Below are 16,778 nucleotides of genomic sequence, written 5' to 3' on the forward strand. Positions count from 1 at the left end.
ACCTTCTATTCCAGAACATACAGTCCTGTTTTGGCGCACAATCTTTCTTGGTAAATCTAACGCTTCACACAAACCATTCACATCTTCTCTTTTAAATCTAAATAAATTACGGAACTGTTAATTGCTTAGTTCATCAAACTTTAACTGCCGATAAACTGATGAATCTTTTTCATCGCCCACACTCGCCAACAGTAAAAGGTCAGCATCATCCTCCAAAGATGCAAGTAACATCAAATTTTGCGCCATTTTAATTTACAATCACAGAGATGGAAAACTTATTTTGATTTGTTTATTTTGATTTTTTTATCCAATGAAATATTTTATTACAAAATGTTTTACACGTACCCGTACACGTGCTGTTTGTTAAACAGAACACGATGTTAGTTACGCGTACTTGTAAAAACACTTCTAGGTTTACACGTACACGTAGACGCACACGGTCAAATGCTTAACCTCTTTATTGTCTCACCTAAGCAGCCAGCAGGACTGGTTCTTGTCAACTTCAGTCTGGAACTGACTAAGAGCTCCAATTTCGCTGCTTATATCCTAAACTATCAAGTGATCCTCGAGGATCAAAAGGGTGAAATAAACAGGAAGTTCTTATTAAGGTCTCAATAGACAGAGTGGGATGAAATGATTTCAATTCCAACTTTCGTTTCAGTAGTGTTGCCTGTCATTCCATCATTCTGTTACAGTGGTTTTCTGGACTTTTTTTGCCTATGTATGTTAATACCTTCAGTCAACTCTGGACCAAGGACTAACAGCCTTTTAATTTTGTGTCAATATAATGCTTACTTTAAACATTATTATTTTCAGTTTTGTTAATTTATTTTTGGTGGGGGGGGGGGGGGGGGGGGGGGGGCAATGCTTACTGAGCTGATGTTTATTATGTAGCTTTAATTTGATTTCTTACCCAACTAGTTTGAGTTTTGTGTCCGATGGCCCACTTAACACAATCATTGCCCTTGGAGTTTGAAACCTTCACACTAAAGCTGTTCAAGGACTTCTGATTGTCGAAATTAAAAATAAAAATTGGGCAGAATGTCACTGTATTTTTAGTTCTGAAAAGTTTCTTTTTCCAAATGAAAGCTTTGTAAAATGACCATTCCAATGTGTAAATCGTAAACTTTGACCTATTACAGGTGATCTTAAGGCTTACTACAATAGCCTAAGGAAGAATAAAACTGTATTGAAAACTGTCCACAGAATATCACTGGTATGCAAAACTGAAAATTACTTATTTTAAAGGATTTAAATACAGTACTTCTAAGAAAATCTGTATGCATTATCATGAAAATTTGAATTATTTGTACTGAAATTATTTTGTCAGATTGAAGGACCTACAGAAGTCCTTGCTATGTGCATATACTTTAAAGATGATTCCAGCTGTCAGCCTTTGAAAGGTTAGATTTGATGTAATGATTCATAGTCTTACTTAAAGTCAAGAATTAGTAACATAAAAATAACCATTTTCTACTGTAAAATCAAAGACCTAAAGTCCCTTCCCAAACGTTAAAAATACCTATTTCGTGGTGATGGTAGTGAGGTCCACGTTTTCTATGGGGGTCCAAAGTCATTTTTAGGTCACCTGAGTCACTCAGGTGACCTATTGCTATCCGTTTTTGTCTGTTGTCGTGCGTCGTGCGTTAACATTTAAACATTTTCAGCTTCTTCTCTGAAACCGCTCAACCAATTTCAACCAATTTTGGCATATAGCATCTGTGGGTGAAGGGGGACAAAAATTGTGAATTTCATGGTCCCTGCCCCCCTGGGGCCTGAGGGGTGGGGCTAAAACCACCAAAATTAATGCAATCTTTAAAAATCTTCTTCTTTACTCCTGGACATCAAGCAGTCAAACTGCTGGCATGATTGTAATAAGCATTGGGCCCTCTACCAAAATTGTGAAATTCATGTCCCCAGGGTCAGGGGTTCTGGTGCTAGGGTGGGGCTATATAGATCATATAGTGAAAGTGCATTATTTCTTTGAAAATCTTCTTCTCTGCTCCTGAGTATTAAATAACCTAACTAAGTACATAGTTATGATAAGCAAGAGTGCCTCTTCCAAAATTATGAATTTCATGGCCCCTGGGTCAGGGGTTCTAGTATTAGGGTGGGGCTCTATTGATTATATAGTGAAAATGCATTAATTCTTTGAATATCTTCTTCTCTGCTTCTGGGTATTAAATAAAGTAACTAAGTACATAGTTATGATAAGCAAGAGTGCCTCTTCCAAAATTGTGAATTTCATGGCCCCTGGGTCAGGGGTTCTGGTGTTAGGGTGGGGCTCTATTGATTGTATAGTGAAAATGCATTAAATATTTGAAAATCTTCTCTTCTGCTCCTGGGTATGAAATAAAGTAACTAAGTACATAGTTATGATAAGCAAGAGTGCCTCTTCCAAAATTGTGAATTTCATGGCCCCTGGGTCAGGGGTTCTGGTATTAGGGTGGGGCTCTATTGTTTATATAGTGAAAATGCATGATATCTTTGAAAATCTTCTTCTCTACTCCTGGGTATGAAATAAAGTAACTAAGTACATAGTAATAATGAGCATGGCTGCCTCTTCCAAAATTGTGAATTTTATGGCCCCTGGGTCAGGGGTTCTAGTGTTAGAGCGGGGCTCTATTGATTATATGGTGAAAATGCATTATATCTTTGAAAATCTTCTTCTCTGCTCATGAGTAATAGATAAATTAACTAAGTACATTGTTATAATCAACATAGCTGCTTCTTCCAAAATTGTGAATTTCATGGCCCCTGGGTCAGGGGTTCTGGTGAAGGGGGGGGGGGGGACTCTATTGATTATATAGTGAAAATTCATAATTTCTTTCAAAATATTTATTTCTACTCCTGGTTATAAAACAAAGTGTATAGTTATGATGAGCAAGGATGCTTTTACAAAATTTTTAAAACTTGTGGTCCCAGGGGTTCTGTTGTTTCTCTGAAGGGGGGGGGGGGGGGCTCTTTTTGATAATATAGTGAAAATGTGTGAATTCTTCAACTAATTGCATAGTTATGATGATGAGGGTACCTCTTCCAAATTTGTAAATTTTCAACATCTTGACCATTTAGTCAAGTGTTCTGGTCCTGGCCAGGGCTCTATTAATTTGTATTCTATTGAGTGAAGTTATTCCCCTTTGCTATTCACTTTTGATAATTAATCACTGTAGATAATGTATTTGAAAGGTTAACAGAATAAGAGAATTATGCAAGAACATTTATTGTATAATATAAAAAGTACTTTTATAGTTTTTAATAATCAGGTAGACTTGGAAATAATAGATAAATAAAAATGAAACAAAAATAACTTATCTTCTTAAGTGTTCTTCAAAGGCCAAGTGAGGCCAATTTGAGGGGTAATAATATAGACATTTTGTTAAAAGTCTGCGTGGTAATAGTGATAAATGGGGGACAGATAGAAAGATATCAGACCAATTATTTTGTTGATCTTAATCATACTAATTTTCTTGCTATTGGGCAACAATTAAAGCTTCATTTCAATCTCTCACCAGAGGGCGTATTACACTTCGCTACAACACCTCTGTTAAGGTCTAAATGCCAAGATTCTTGGCAAAACTTACCCTGACCTATTGCATAACAAATTATAAATTTTAAAGTTAAATATTTTAGCTTTAAAATTTAAAGAAAAGTTTATGTATGAAAATTAGAAAGAGATATATCTGTATCCCCGTATCTTACAAGGGATTATTTCTCGGCGGGATATTGCATCACTCATGTAGACAGAATATGAAGAACGTGGAAAATTTAAAACGCATTGCCGACAAATATCAACATGGTTTAGTTTTTAAAGACAAACAACTTGCAGCATTGACACATATACAGAAAAGTGAAGGTTATACGCTTGTTAATCTTCCTGTGATAGAGGCCACGCGTCTCCGCCTTCTGTACTACCTTTTAGACGTTGACAGAGGTATAAGTGGAGCGTAGCGGGAACGATAACTCTGGATAGAGATTGGCTTCATTTATCAGTTTATGGATCCTCTAAATTGTTGTACTCAGGTGACCGTTAAGGCCCTTGGGCCTCTTGTTTATACTTTTAATGACTGTGCAAATTCCAGGGGGTTTATCTTCAGAGTCCTATCATAATTTCAGTATTTAGTGATTATCTATGAACTTATTATCATTTTTTTCTTACAGAAGTTAGATTTCCCAGAATGACAAAACAAGGTATGTTAGTTACACATCCATAATAAAAACTGAGAAATCTACAAAGATTGATTTCAGTAACCAAACCGGATATGTTTTTATTTTCTTTCAGTAGAATATGAATTTGATCTTGACATCGTTCCCATAATTCCACTGTCAACAAAGATAATCACAAGGTGAAATATATTATTTATTGCTATATGTACATGTATTTGTCCTAGATTTCATGAGCTCTCCGTAAGTATTTAAATTTATATCACATCAAAAAGAAGACAGCATGAATTAATCTCTCATTAAAAAAATTTAAGGTAATAATTATACATACAGGTCATGATGTGTACATATTTTATATATATATATCTATATATCTTTTTTTATCACCATCCTATCATAGATGTGAGTTTGTTGATGGAGACCAGACATTCTGTTGTCGGTTGACAGACACTGTTGTAGCTATAGAAGACTTTTTTATTCCTCTACCATTAGAGATTACCTCCCCTACAGATAAAGACAGTGATTTCCAAACTCTTTGGGATTGGCTGGCAGAGGACAGCAGACAAGATGGGTATGTGTTGTAATAACAAAGCAATGAGCCATTCTTTAGGAAGTATAGAATAATTGTATAAGTACAGTCGCACCTGTTATGGCCACCCTTAATCAGCGGCCACTCCCCATGAGCGGCCAGTTTCAATCCCGCCTGTTCATTTTTTCACTTTATTTTAAGTCATTTAAGCAGCCACCTGTCTAACGTGGCCAGTGGCCAGGCCAGTGTTTTTAGGTCCCATGCTCTCAACATGCCTGTTTTCAACGGCCATTTTGTCTGTTTTGTCACATGACTTCCGTCTGACATGTGACCTCGTAGCGCCATTAATTATGCCAGAATTTAATGAGATAATTTTTTTATTTTTTAACAACTGTTTTGTGTTGTTCTTCATATACAAAAGTAAGGTGTAGAATATGTTCATGATATAAACTCAATACATAAATTATGATTTCGCCCAAGGTTATTAAGTGGTCAGTCTTGCGCTTTAGCCCTAGAATGTTTACATGTACACTAAGATCTGCTTTTATGACGTATTCTGAGTAAAAATCAAGCATTGTATTAAAAATTAAATGAAATGGAAGGCAGTAAGAGGTCAGTCCTCTCCTTTAAAGATAAGGCCAAATCTATTGAGCTTAGTAAACAAGGCTTGTCTTCACGAGAGATATCATAAAGATTTTAAAGTGTGAAATACTGTAAACTCTATGGCTGTTACCAACACAAAACAAAAAAAACAATAGCAGATTTTTTTCAGAAATCATGTAAAATGAAATGTAATATAAAAAGGATTTCATGTGACTTACAACTTCCAAATTTTTTAAATGTGTTGAAATTGTGGAGTTGGATATGTTTGAAAATGAATATACAACTGTACTCACAAAATTTTGTTCATTGGTTTGAAACCTGGAATAAAAGGCTACCTGTCTTAAGTGGCCAATTTGTCATTCTCCCACAAGTGGCCTCTTAAAACAGGTTTGACTCTATGTAAATCTTGTACTCAAAGTTTCCTATCTAAGGAGGAAAATCTTCAAAATCATGTCAGTTTTAAATACAGTAAACTTCTTTTATAACGTATCTCAGGGGACTGTTATAAATCCTACGTTATAACCGGTGTACGTTATAAACGGAGACCGGAAGTACTCAGTACACCTTTACCGTAATCACCTTCCAAACCGCTAAAGTGTGTTATTAATATTTTTAAAAGTATGTATACTATGTAAAAAATTGATTTACAGGCATATGAGTGATTTACAGGTATATTTGGTTTCATTTCTTATATTTTCTTATAATTAAAAAAGATAAATATTCAGTAACATTTTATTTTCACAAACTACATGTATAAATTATTTCAAAATCGCTTATTTAGTGCTGTACAATCTTAATTGATCTCAGATCATTTAAAAAAGTCCGTAATGTTTTTCTGTTTGGCTTGGCTGCATTTATTAACAAAAGTCTCCAGAGTTGCAAGCGCGGAGAAAACATTGTCGTCAACCCCTTCGAACGAGTTTACAAAAATTGTGATTTCTGACAAATGCCCTTTGATCGTTTTGGAAGATCGTACACATGTGTCAGGCACTGGATCGTCGTCCTCGCTGTCGTCGCGGTCTGTTGATTTTGAATCGCTGTATTTTTCTTTGACTTGGTCAATTATGTCATTTTCGGTCATATTACTTGCAACAATTAATTTTTCGTCTGCAGCGATGTAATCATTTAGAGTACATTCAATTTCAGGCTGTGTTTTTCGCACTGTCTCCCATTTTTCTGCCAAAGTTGAAAGTGGGATATCATCATCACATCTACCTGATGAACTTTATTCAAACAATTTATTATAAATACATGTACCTGAAACAGCAAAGAGACCTCGTTACAAAAACACCGATTACGGAGCAGCTTTGAAGTTAACAAACCGTGACTAATCCGGTCAGCGAGTTCGGGGAACACACCGATAGACAAGAATAGATATGGGTTACCCCATATCCAAGATATTCGACTTTTAATTTATTCGAATTTTCATTGTGCTCAGATGATTTCTAATAAAAAAACAAGTATTTACTGACAAAACATCAGAGATACTCAAGCTGTAGAAAGTCATAATAAAAGTGCCATAAATATCCTAAAACGACAAAATATTTAGGCTACTGAGTTTCAACATCTTTTGTTGAATAAAATATGCATGTACTAGGAAACAAACTGCATGTTCATATATAACGTTAGATGTAGATGCATGTAGTGACTATCACAAAGTCGCTAAAAATAGTTTTAATTTCACATAGAACATAGACTAAATATAATTAATCGTATAATTTTAAAAATGTATTTAACACCTCGTTCATTTTCAGGAATATTTAAACCAAATAGCATGTTACAGGCCTGTAGCAACGTTTTCAAAGTGAAGGGGGGGGGGAGCTCCGAAAAAAATCCCGCGTACTATATGGGCCTGTGCTACATGTGTACCATCTAACTTTCCAATGATATAATCTTCTGTAAAAAAAAAAAAAAAAAAATTCAAATCAAGTTCAAGCCGTTATGGATTATCAAAGATAGCCCATTTTTTTTAAATAGCAAAACTATAGATCTATCAAGGATAGATTTTAATTTATTTTTTAATTTTGTGCTATTAAATTACTATCACCCATAGTATAGGCAGATGTTAAAGATGGTCAACATGTCACCTTTTAGAACGAATGAACTTGTAATCAATGAACTTGTCCAGAGATGCATTGACGGCCGTTGTTAAACGCAAAGGAAAGCGCGAGATCGGTTGCGGCTATGGAGCATCACTGAATATTCCTTCGTCATAGGATAGAATCCGACATTTAACACTTAATATAGATTTTGAATATACAGATGTTTTGAAGATAAACTTAGTATATTTTCGTGTTTTTAAACTGAGTAGATCGATGACCTAGTCTCGTTTTAGATAACTCAGCCCCTCTAGCCCAATTTAGGGCTTGAGTAAAAAACCTGCACTTCTTATGAAACTGGTGTATAGTTCTAAACTTCTTCATTTCCGTAGCAAATACTGATACCCAGTCTACGTGATCTAAGCGTCTCTAGCAAACGGTGCACACACCTGTGCTTGCAAGACCAAATAGCCTAGGTCTACACACGTGCGAAGATCCTTTCAGACGAGCTCGGAACATTACCTTGCTTTGCCGAGAGGTTACGATTGCAGGTGTTTAACCATAATAACCATTCCGTTATTCTTTGAAAGAGAGAAAAAAAAACCCACACAATTAATGATTAACATATATCCATTCAAAAGAAATTATAAGGCAATGAACGAACAATAATAATGACAGTAATATAACTGGTGAAAAGATTTATCATTATCAATCGAAGTATGACCTATATATTTTCGGGAAAAAGACTGAGGAGGCAGCGAGCGTAGGAATATGAAAACTTTTTATTTGCTTTTCCGGGGAAAAGATGATTTTCTTAAAATCTTTTTACGTTAATTTTGTTTTCTTTAACGTATTAAATATACATCATTATTCTTAACATTTGTTGTAATCTTGTATCTACTGATCATGAATGGGAGCAATTGTGTGAAGAGTACCTGACTTTAGTAATATATCTTGAATAGATAATATGCACTGATCGAATATATTAAAAAGGTGTGAAACCATGTGTCAGAATACGTTATAAGAGGTGTAATTATGTAACGGGACCAAATTTCTAATACTTTATAAGCGATACTACATTATAAACAAATACGTTGTAAGCGGTGTTTTTTTCCAATGAAATATATAGTCACTTTGCCGGGACTACGGAATGGCTACTTTATATCCGGAGATACTTCATAACCGAGTACGTTATAAAAGAAGTTTACTGTATGTTTAAGGTAGAGATTGATAGGTTGTCAACAAAAAAACTAACCATTGAAATTTTCTGAATTTTATATATGTTTGTGTTGAGTCTTTGTTCTGAATCATATTAAAAATTCAAGGTAAGTCATCGGGCTAGTTTACGAGAAATTTGATAATTTTAATATAGCCTTCATCACCCACCGAAGAGCTGAAAAAGCAGGGTAAAATAATATAAGAAGACGATATGAAAAGGGCTATAAAATTTTTATTGATATATCAATTATCATTTGTCTTATATGAGTTCAAACATCTGTCTATATGAATTAATATTTGACATCAATCTTAAAATTATCAAGCACTGTAAGCGAAAAACAGAATTACATTCACCAAGGTGCATGGTCAAATTACGTTAAAATATTGCCTATTCATTACTCAAAGACTCACACTTCTGCTTCCACTGTGAAAATATTACCCATCAAATTTCTTTTTTTATTGCATATTATAGTTAGTCAATAAGTATCTTAACTTTCAGAAAAAAATCATACTACATAATGGGGTTTAATTTCAACCTGGCGCAAGTTTATTATCTTACACCCTACCCTACCCCCTTCCTTTACAAAGGATGCACTTTTGAAGAATATGGTGACTAAGAGAGATTATCAAAGAATTCATCAAAATATTTCACAGAAAATGAGTAAATTCTTTGTAATATTCTTCTAAATTACATTTTATACATGTATCACAAAAGCAAATATTTATAATGTTCATCCTAGACACATGTTGCCCTGTTTGACCTATTTGCACTTACATTCAAAAAGATATGAACTTTCCTTTATATCGTTAAAATTGACTTTGATAGATTTATTATACATATGATTCTTGGATGAATTATCAATGACAATATCTTTTGACCAATTCTGTGCAGTAAAATGACAGATATACTTGATATAGCTATAACTTTCATATCCTTTGATGAAATGCTTTGATACTCAGGATATCAGGATATATTAAAAGTGTAGACAAGATGACATGGTCAGAATGCACATGCATGCACGTGTGTGCATGCGCATTGATTGAAATATCCAATACAAATGATATAGACTTAACTTGTACATTTTTTGATGAATTGCATTGAAACTCAGAATATAAATATATATTAGAAGTGTACACAAGAAGACTTGATCAGCGCACACATGCATGCACGTGCATGCACGTGCGCGCGCGTGCAATGAGTAAAATGACAGATATACTTGATATAGCTATAACTTTCATATCCTTTGATGAAATGCTTTGATACTCAGGATATCAGGATATATTAAAAGTGTAGACAAGATGACATGGTCAGAATGCACATGCATGCACGTGTGCGCATGCGCATTGATTGAAATATCCAATACAAATGATATAGACTTAACTTGTACATTTTTTGATGAATTGCATTGAAACTCAGAATATAAATATATATTAGAAGTTTGCACAAGAAGACTTGATCAGCGCACACATGCATGCACGTGCGTGCACGTGCGCGCGCGTGCAATGAGTAAAATGACAGATATACTTGATAAAACCAAAACTTTCATATCTTTTGATGAAATAAGTTAATACTCAGAATATAAGGATATATTAATAGTGTAGACAAGATGACATGGTCAGCATGCACGTGCGTACGCGTGCAATGAGTAAAATTACCAATATACTTGATATAACCATAACTTTTACATTTTTTGATGTAATGCTTTGATACTCAGAATATATAAACATATCATAAATGTAGACAAGATGACATTGTCAACATGCACATGCATGCACGTGCGCGCGCATGCAATGCTAAAATGACCAATATACTTGATATAGCTGTAACTTTTATACTTTTTGATGAAATGCTTTGATACTCAAAATATATAGATATATTAATAGTGTTGACAAGATGACACGGTCATCATGGACATGCATGCACGTGCGCGCGCGAGCAATGCGTAAAATGACAGATATACTTAATATAGCCGAATTTTTTTTTAATCTTTTGATGAAATTTGAATATAAAGATGTATTAAAAGTATAGACAAGTTGACATGGTCATTTTATACGTGAATGCCCATGTGCGAGCGTGTAATGCGTAAAAAAAACCCAACATACTTGATTGGCTTCTTTAATAAAGCTTACAGGGAATAAGACACCAAAAGGAAGTTGGGAAGCGTTTGGGGAACATCTGTAACGGTCCCCGTTACAATTAATACTAGTTTCAATTGGAATGTCATTTGATACAATATTATGACCTACAACAAGAAAAGGATGGTTTGATTTTAAAAAAAATCTGAGAAATATAACAAAGCTTTGATGAATGTTGATGCTACATGTACATGGATTACCATTAAGATTCATTTGGAAAAGTAAGATAAACTTGTTATTTTGCTAGCTGTAGATCAATGTACATATGTATGAATCTTTAATTGCCATCATATGCATCCAGTTGTGTCATGTTCAAGGAACTGGACAATTCTGTTGATTCTATGTCAATACAACAAAGGTGTTCTTTTCAGAAGGAGCTGCAATGAGCGGCATTCATTCTGTATATTCAGATTTTGAAGCACATATCTAATGGGTGGGATATGTCTGTTCCTCTTTACTGTATCCTTCTGGTAGTTCTTTTTCTGAAATGAACAAATTATTTTAATATTTAAAGAACTAAAATACATGTATTACTTCTTTCTTACACTGCAAACATGGTATGACTATGTCTATATTATGAATATAAGACATTTCTGTCAGATTATACTGTAGCAATACATTTTTTATATATGTATTCATCAAATTGTCATGAATCTTTTAATCAAATGCATATATAGTCGGCCTCATTAACCTGGACACTTTTGCTCCCAAGGAAATTGTTTGGATTAATGAAGTGTCTAAATTTTAAAAAAAAATTGGTATATATACATGTAGATAAAGATTAGATATTTTAGTTTCTCAGTGTAGGTCACACTCTAAGGCCAAGATCATGGGGATAAAAAAAAGAAATAAACATGTGAAATACAAAGACCCAGCAATAATTGTCCAAGAGTTAAGGCCAAAGGATAAAGTTTTTGTGGAAAAAACACTATATGTACCTGTCAATGACACATCCTCAATGTGAAACAATACATATAGCAACTAGCAACATGCTGTAAGTGTACTTAAAAAAGCGGGCTTCATGTTTTAGCGGCTTTGGCGCAGACAACGATGCGCTAATTCAAGAATACCACTAAGAAATCATTTATAAATACAATATACAGCAGGGACATATATAGCTCGAATTCATGATTTTGCCAATTCCACATCCAGTAATTGCGCTAAGTTTTAAATACGCCAATTTATGTACACGTACAGTAACTATTATATGTGGAATTAAAATATGTTTTTTACATCATTCTTATTCCATGGTTTTTAATCCAGTCTTGTCCTAATTACCTTATTGACATAATTCCAATATTCTTTTGTAACACTGCATATGACCCTTGATTATATAGCCAAGGATCATGTATGTCCATAAGATCTGTAACATGAAGAAAAGACAATAAAAATTAAAGTAGATAGCTTGATCTATTTAAAAGATATTGTAGAATTTATTAACAATTCTGATTTAATTTGTAAATTTAATTTTTTGTAAATTTAGGTATGATAATGTGAAGAAGTCAGTATGTACATGTATTGTTAAAAAACCATATCTCAAAAGTTTTTTAACAATACTGACTTCTTCAGATTATCATACCAATTCTTTGGTGTTTTAGTTGAAACAATCTCATTCAAGTTAGAAGACATCTTTACATTTTATAATTTTTGGTTACATGTATTCAGTTTTTAATTCAATTTACAATGTGTTTTTTTTTGTATGTCTATACACAAGCATTTACCGGTACATGTATTTAAGTCAATAGAGCACCTGACTAGTGATGCAGGGGTCCCAGGTTAGATTCTCGGTCCAGCCATACATTTTCCTCCTTTCCTGTCACACATGTATGCTACTTTATGTACAGTTACTGTAGCAGATCTGTCTTGAATTTTCCTGAAATATGTATATGAACTTTGAAAAATTATTGACTTGAGAAAATGCTTCTATATGTATACAATAGTTTGTACATTATGGTGTGTAACTTAAAAATATAAGGACTAAAAATTTGAAATTTTAATAAATTTATAATAATATAAAACACATCCTTTTTACCCCCCCCCCCCCCCCTTATTGGAAAAATTTCTGGATTTTCCCTGATACATGTGAAAGTGTAAATTGAAAGGAAAAAATAAAAGAGGAAACAAATTAAGCTTTAAATACAAACCAATGGCTACTTTGAAGTTAATGTAAAAAGCACCCTTGATATTCCTCTTTCCAGCTGACACTTGATTTGAATGGCCACATTATTTCCACAGAGAATGCTGAATACACTGCCTTAGCCTAGTCCATATTTTGCTTCACCTGTAGTATTTAATATTTCTTTTAGTATTCATGATATCCGTTTATAATCAGGGCCCTTTTGAGCATACATCAACTACATGCATAAATTTATTACATGTGCATAATTATTACATTATAACATAAACTTGCATAATTATTTAAAAATCTTTTGAATACAGCCCCATTTAAACTGTAATTCATCATCTATGTCTATGGATCATAAGTTAGCATGTAAAATACATGTACTTAAATAATATACAATGTTAAGTATTAAACAGGTCCAGTACAATCAGTACATTTATCTGCATAGGTAGAATTACCTACAGACGGCTACTATAACTTTATTTAGCTACTTTCGGTAGTTTTATTTAGCTATTTCAATGCAACTTTCTATTGTTTGAGTAACTATACACAACCTCGTGTGCTTTAGGCACAGAAAAGTATGATTACCTCACATTGTGCTAAATAATTACCAATCCGGCCTTTATCATGTTCACCAGAAATGTCTGGTCTTGTTATTTCATTCAAGAAGTAAGAGTCTGGTCATAAAATAAGTTTGACTTTGTAGCTAAATAAAACTACTTTAGGTAGGTAAATAAACCTATGTAGGTTATTCAAGCTACGTAGCTAAATCTAGTGATTGTACCAGACCTGTACGTTAAACAAACATGCACCATAGTCGTAAATATTCACCTGATGTATCTGAAACGGACACTGCAAACAAAACATTTCTTCTGCAAAATTTTTACTTCTTCCATCATACCAATTAACATCTGCAGGGTCATGGCCTTTAATCAGTTAATGTCTACGTTCAAAACCACATCAGACACAGATACCGGCACCCACGTACGTGGTGCTGCAGTGGACAAGGAGTAGTTTCACCAAAATTATGTTCATGGTCGGTTTCAGTCTCATTTTCATTTCGATTCTTATTAAGGTGCTTCAATTTCGAGGACCGTCAAGATTAAAATATGTATGGAAACTTTGTCTTTTAAACGAGGAAATTTTCTCGACTGCTTCGTCGGCCATCTTGTAGCATAGACAATAATGTGTAAATGAAGATTATTACTTGGCGGCGTTGCGGAATCCGGAAAAACAGCACGTGCTAATATGCGGATTCTATCTATCACGTGATTGCTATCCGTCTCTACCTTAATATTCCCAACAATCAAAATGAATATGAATTACCATACCTGTTCTGGATTTGTAAACTAAATAAAAATCCTTAAAACTGAGATACATAGCAGCTAGATTCAAGTTAATGTTCTACCAAGCCTCTTTCTTTACTTCTCACTAAAATATTAACATCAGTGAAGGAGAAACTTCAAGAGTACTGTAGAACAGGATATTTGAGAAGTGGTGTAAATCAGATGTGGATACTTAAAAACTCCCAGAAACTCTCAGAAAATTTGAAATCACAAAAATTTATGAAAATCAATAACATCAAAATGTACGACTTTTAAACACTTTATATAACCATTCCCAAAGATAAATTAAAGTCCAGGCTTTTTGAGATCATAGACAGCTGCATTTTCAATAAAATTTTAACTTGTAAATTTACTTACCTTTTTCATTAGTCATTTGCAAAATTATTTTTAAGAAAAACATTCACAAGTACTCTGAAGTTGATATTAAAAAGATGCTGAAGTTTCTGATTGACAATATCTATGTAGTTTTTGGAGATCAAGTCTTCCAACTATCTGTTGGAATTTCCATGGATAAAAATTGCATCCCCTTATTAGCAGACCTATTTTTGTATTCATATAAAGCAGAATTTATTCAAAAATTTCTTTACGAAAAAAAGAAATTTTTTTGCTGTGGCGTTCAATTCAATATTTAGATATATCGATGCTTTATAAATTTTCATTCCTACCTTGATTCGATATATCCCTTTGAATTTGAAATATGATACCAAAGAGTCTGACACATCTCTTTCATCTTGGGATACTTTACTAGAAAAAGATGTTAATGGTAACCTAACAACAAAACTTTATGATAACTTCATGATGACTTCAATTTTTCTATTATCAACTACCCATATTTATGTAACAATATTCCGTTATCACATGCTTATGAAGATTATGTCTCCCAGTTATTTGATACTCAAGAGCATGCTTTATATACGAACAATTTCTGAAATGAGGCAAGCTGTTGACAAATAACAAGGATATCAACAGTCTCATTTTAAAGTCAACATTTCTCAAATTCTATGGTCGATACAATGATCTTGTTAGCAAATAAAATCTATCATCACATGGACATGCTGAATATTTTGTTTTCATACAAAATATTATTAGACCATTATTTTCTCACTGAATTGTCTATGGATTTTTCTGTTTACCCAATCATGACAAGAAGCTCATTCCAGGTGTGACCTGTCAACAGGGGATGCTTACTCCTCCATGACACCTGATCCCTCCTCTGATGTTTTTAGAGGTCCATGTTTGCTCTACTCCAAATTTGTGTTGTTTTAATCGATTTTTGAGCTTGATTATTATTTGTTATCTTTATATTTCGTTACTGACTATATATCAAAGTTTATTATGTACATATAAGTTTATTATGTACATGTAAGTTTTGTTTTTCAAGCTATCCATTTTAGGAAATTGTTGATGATAAATTTAACATATTGCTATTTATTTTGTGCCTAGCTCTGCCTGTTTAGAGTCTGTGATCACAGTGCAGAAATCCCTGTTATGTTTTATGTCCTCTTTAAAACCTTGTCTGAGGGCCTGTCAAATCTCAGCTGGTAAGACAACTTCTTGTATACTGTTGAAAACACCGATAAGCATGTACAGTGAGGTTCACATTAATATGTGATATTTTGTGCAATTCAGGTGCTGACATTGTAAAGTATGGAGTGTTTCTACCTCCCACCTATCATCTTCTGATGAGAGTGACACCCCAGCGTGATTATGTTGTTTTGAGGTTAATCACAGACTTTTACCAGAGTTTGCTATATATCAAAGAACTACTTTGATTTGAAAGTGGCACTGTATCATTTATGTTAATAACGCAAAATTACACAAATAAAATGACTGTAGAAGACTTTCAAGGTGAATGAAACAGACTTTGCTGTTAAAATTCATGTTTTCTTTTTCAAAATTGATTGAAAATTATCATAGATTATGACTGAATTAGATGTTTCATTGAATTTCTCCAAAAGCATGTTTATCTGGATATTGGACATCATGAAGGAAAAAAGTCTCTTGGCCAAAATTGTTCTATGGTTAAAAAAAAAGAGAAGAGAAGAAAAACTTAGATTCTGTCATTATATCATTATTGCTGTTTTTTAGGACAAAGCAAAAAAAAAAAAAAAATGGGGGGGGGGGGGAATAATGTTGTATTCACCTAGAAGGTTGGATGCAGGTGAAGAAGATTTTCATAACTAATTTATCAGTTTGGAAGTTCTTGGATCGATTTTTGTTTCAGTTTGGAAAAAAATTATCCGCTCACTCTGAAGGTCTCTTGCAGGTGAATATAACTTGACGTTGATTTCTATAATGTTGGATCTCAGCCAACCGGAGAGCTAGGAATTATTCAATCATGTAATAAATATTAGTAAATTAAAGCTGTACTAGTGCTTGCCTCAAAAATTACTTTCTTTTGTACCTGGGTAACTAGTGAAGAATAGTAGTTATTCCATAATTTAAAGAAATGTATACACGTATCAAATTGAGAATTAAAACTTTCAGGTGAGCATGTGACCCCTAGATCTCTTATGTAGGTATTTCATAAATGAATTCACTACCAGACTGGAACCAAAGAATTTGATAAAACATTATTTCTGATAAAAGGGAGTTTTGAAAGAAAGATTTTGTGATAAAGTTTC

The 16,778-nt window shown here is 33.5% G+C and overlaps 1 protein-coding gene and 1 long non-coding RNA gene across 3 annotated transcripts in view; one reads left to right on the forward strand and one right to left on the reverse strand.

Moving 5' to 3' along the window:
* The window catches only part of LOC133182102 (AP-5 complex subunit beta-1-like), a 41,334-nt gene extending 25,320 nt beyond the window's left edge, over positions 1-16,014 (forward strand). Inside the window, exons 18-24 of one of the 2 annotated variants that reach the window (XM_061316828.1) lie at positions 1,143-1,216; positions 1,331-1,403; positions 4,159-4,188; positions 4,280-4,343; positions 4,562-4,732; positions 15,598-15,695; positions 15,784-16,014. In XM_061316828.1, the coding sequence (XP_061172812.1) occupies positions 1,143-1,216; positions 1,331-1,403; positions 4,159-4,188; positions 4,280-4,343; positions 4,562-4,732; positions 15,598-15,695; positions 15,784-15,926 (653 nt within the window). In that variant the 3' untranslated portion in view covers positions 15,927-16,014. The remainder of the gene's footprint in view (positions 1-1,142; positions 1,217-1,330; positions 1,404-4,158; positions 4,189-4,279; positions 4,344-4,561; positions 4,733-15,597; positions 15,696-15,783) is intronic. The other variant, XM_061316829.1, reaches the window with a different exon arrangement.
* On the reverse strand, positions 11,986-14,103 carry LOC133183514 (uncharacterized). Its single transcript, XR_009720658.1, has 4 exons — positions 13,640-14,103; positions 12,831-12,967; positions 12,437-12,559; positions 11,986-12,049 (listed from the first exon to the last, which is right to left on the reverse strand). It is a non-coding gene; the product is annotated as an uncharacterized LOC133183514 (long non-coding RNA).
* Positions 16,015-16,778: the final 764 nt, after the last annotated feature.

Source organism: Saccostrea echinata, unplaced genomic scaffold (assembly GCF_033153115.1).
Source record: "Saccostrea echinata isolate AGI-Se365-2 ecotype Australia unplaced genomic scaffold, CSIRO_AGI_Sech_v1 ptg000009l, whole genome shotgun sequence".
Taxonomy (NCBI): Eukaryota; Metazoa; Mollusca; class Bivalvia; order Ostreida; family Ostreidae; genus Saccostrea; species Saccostrea echinata.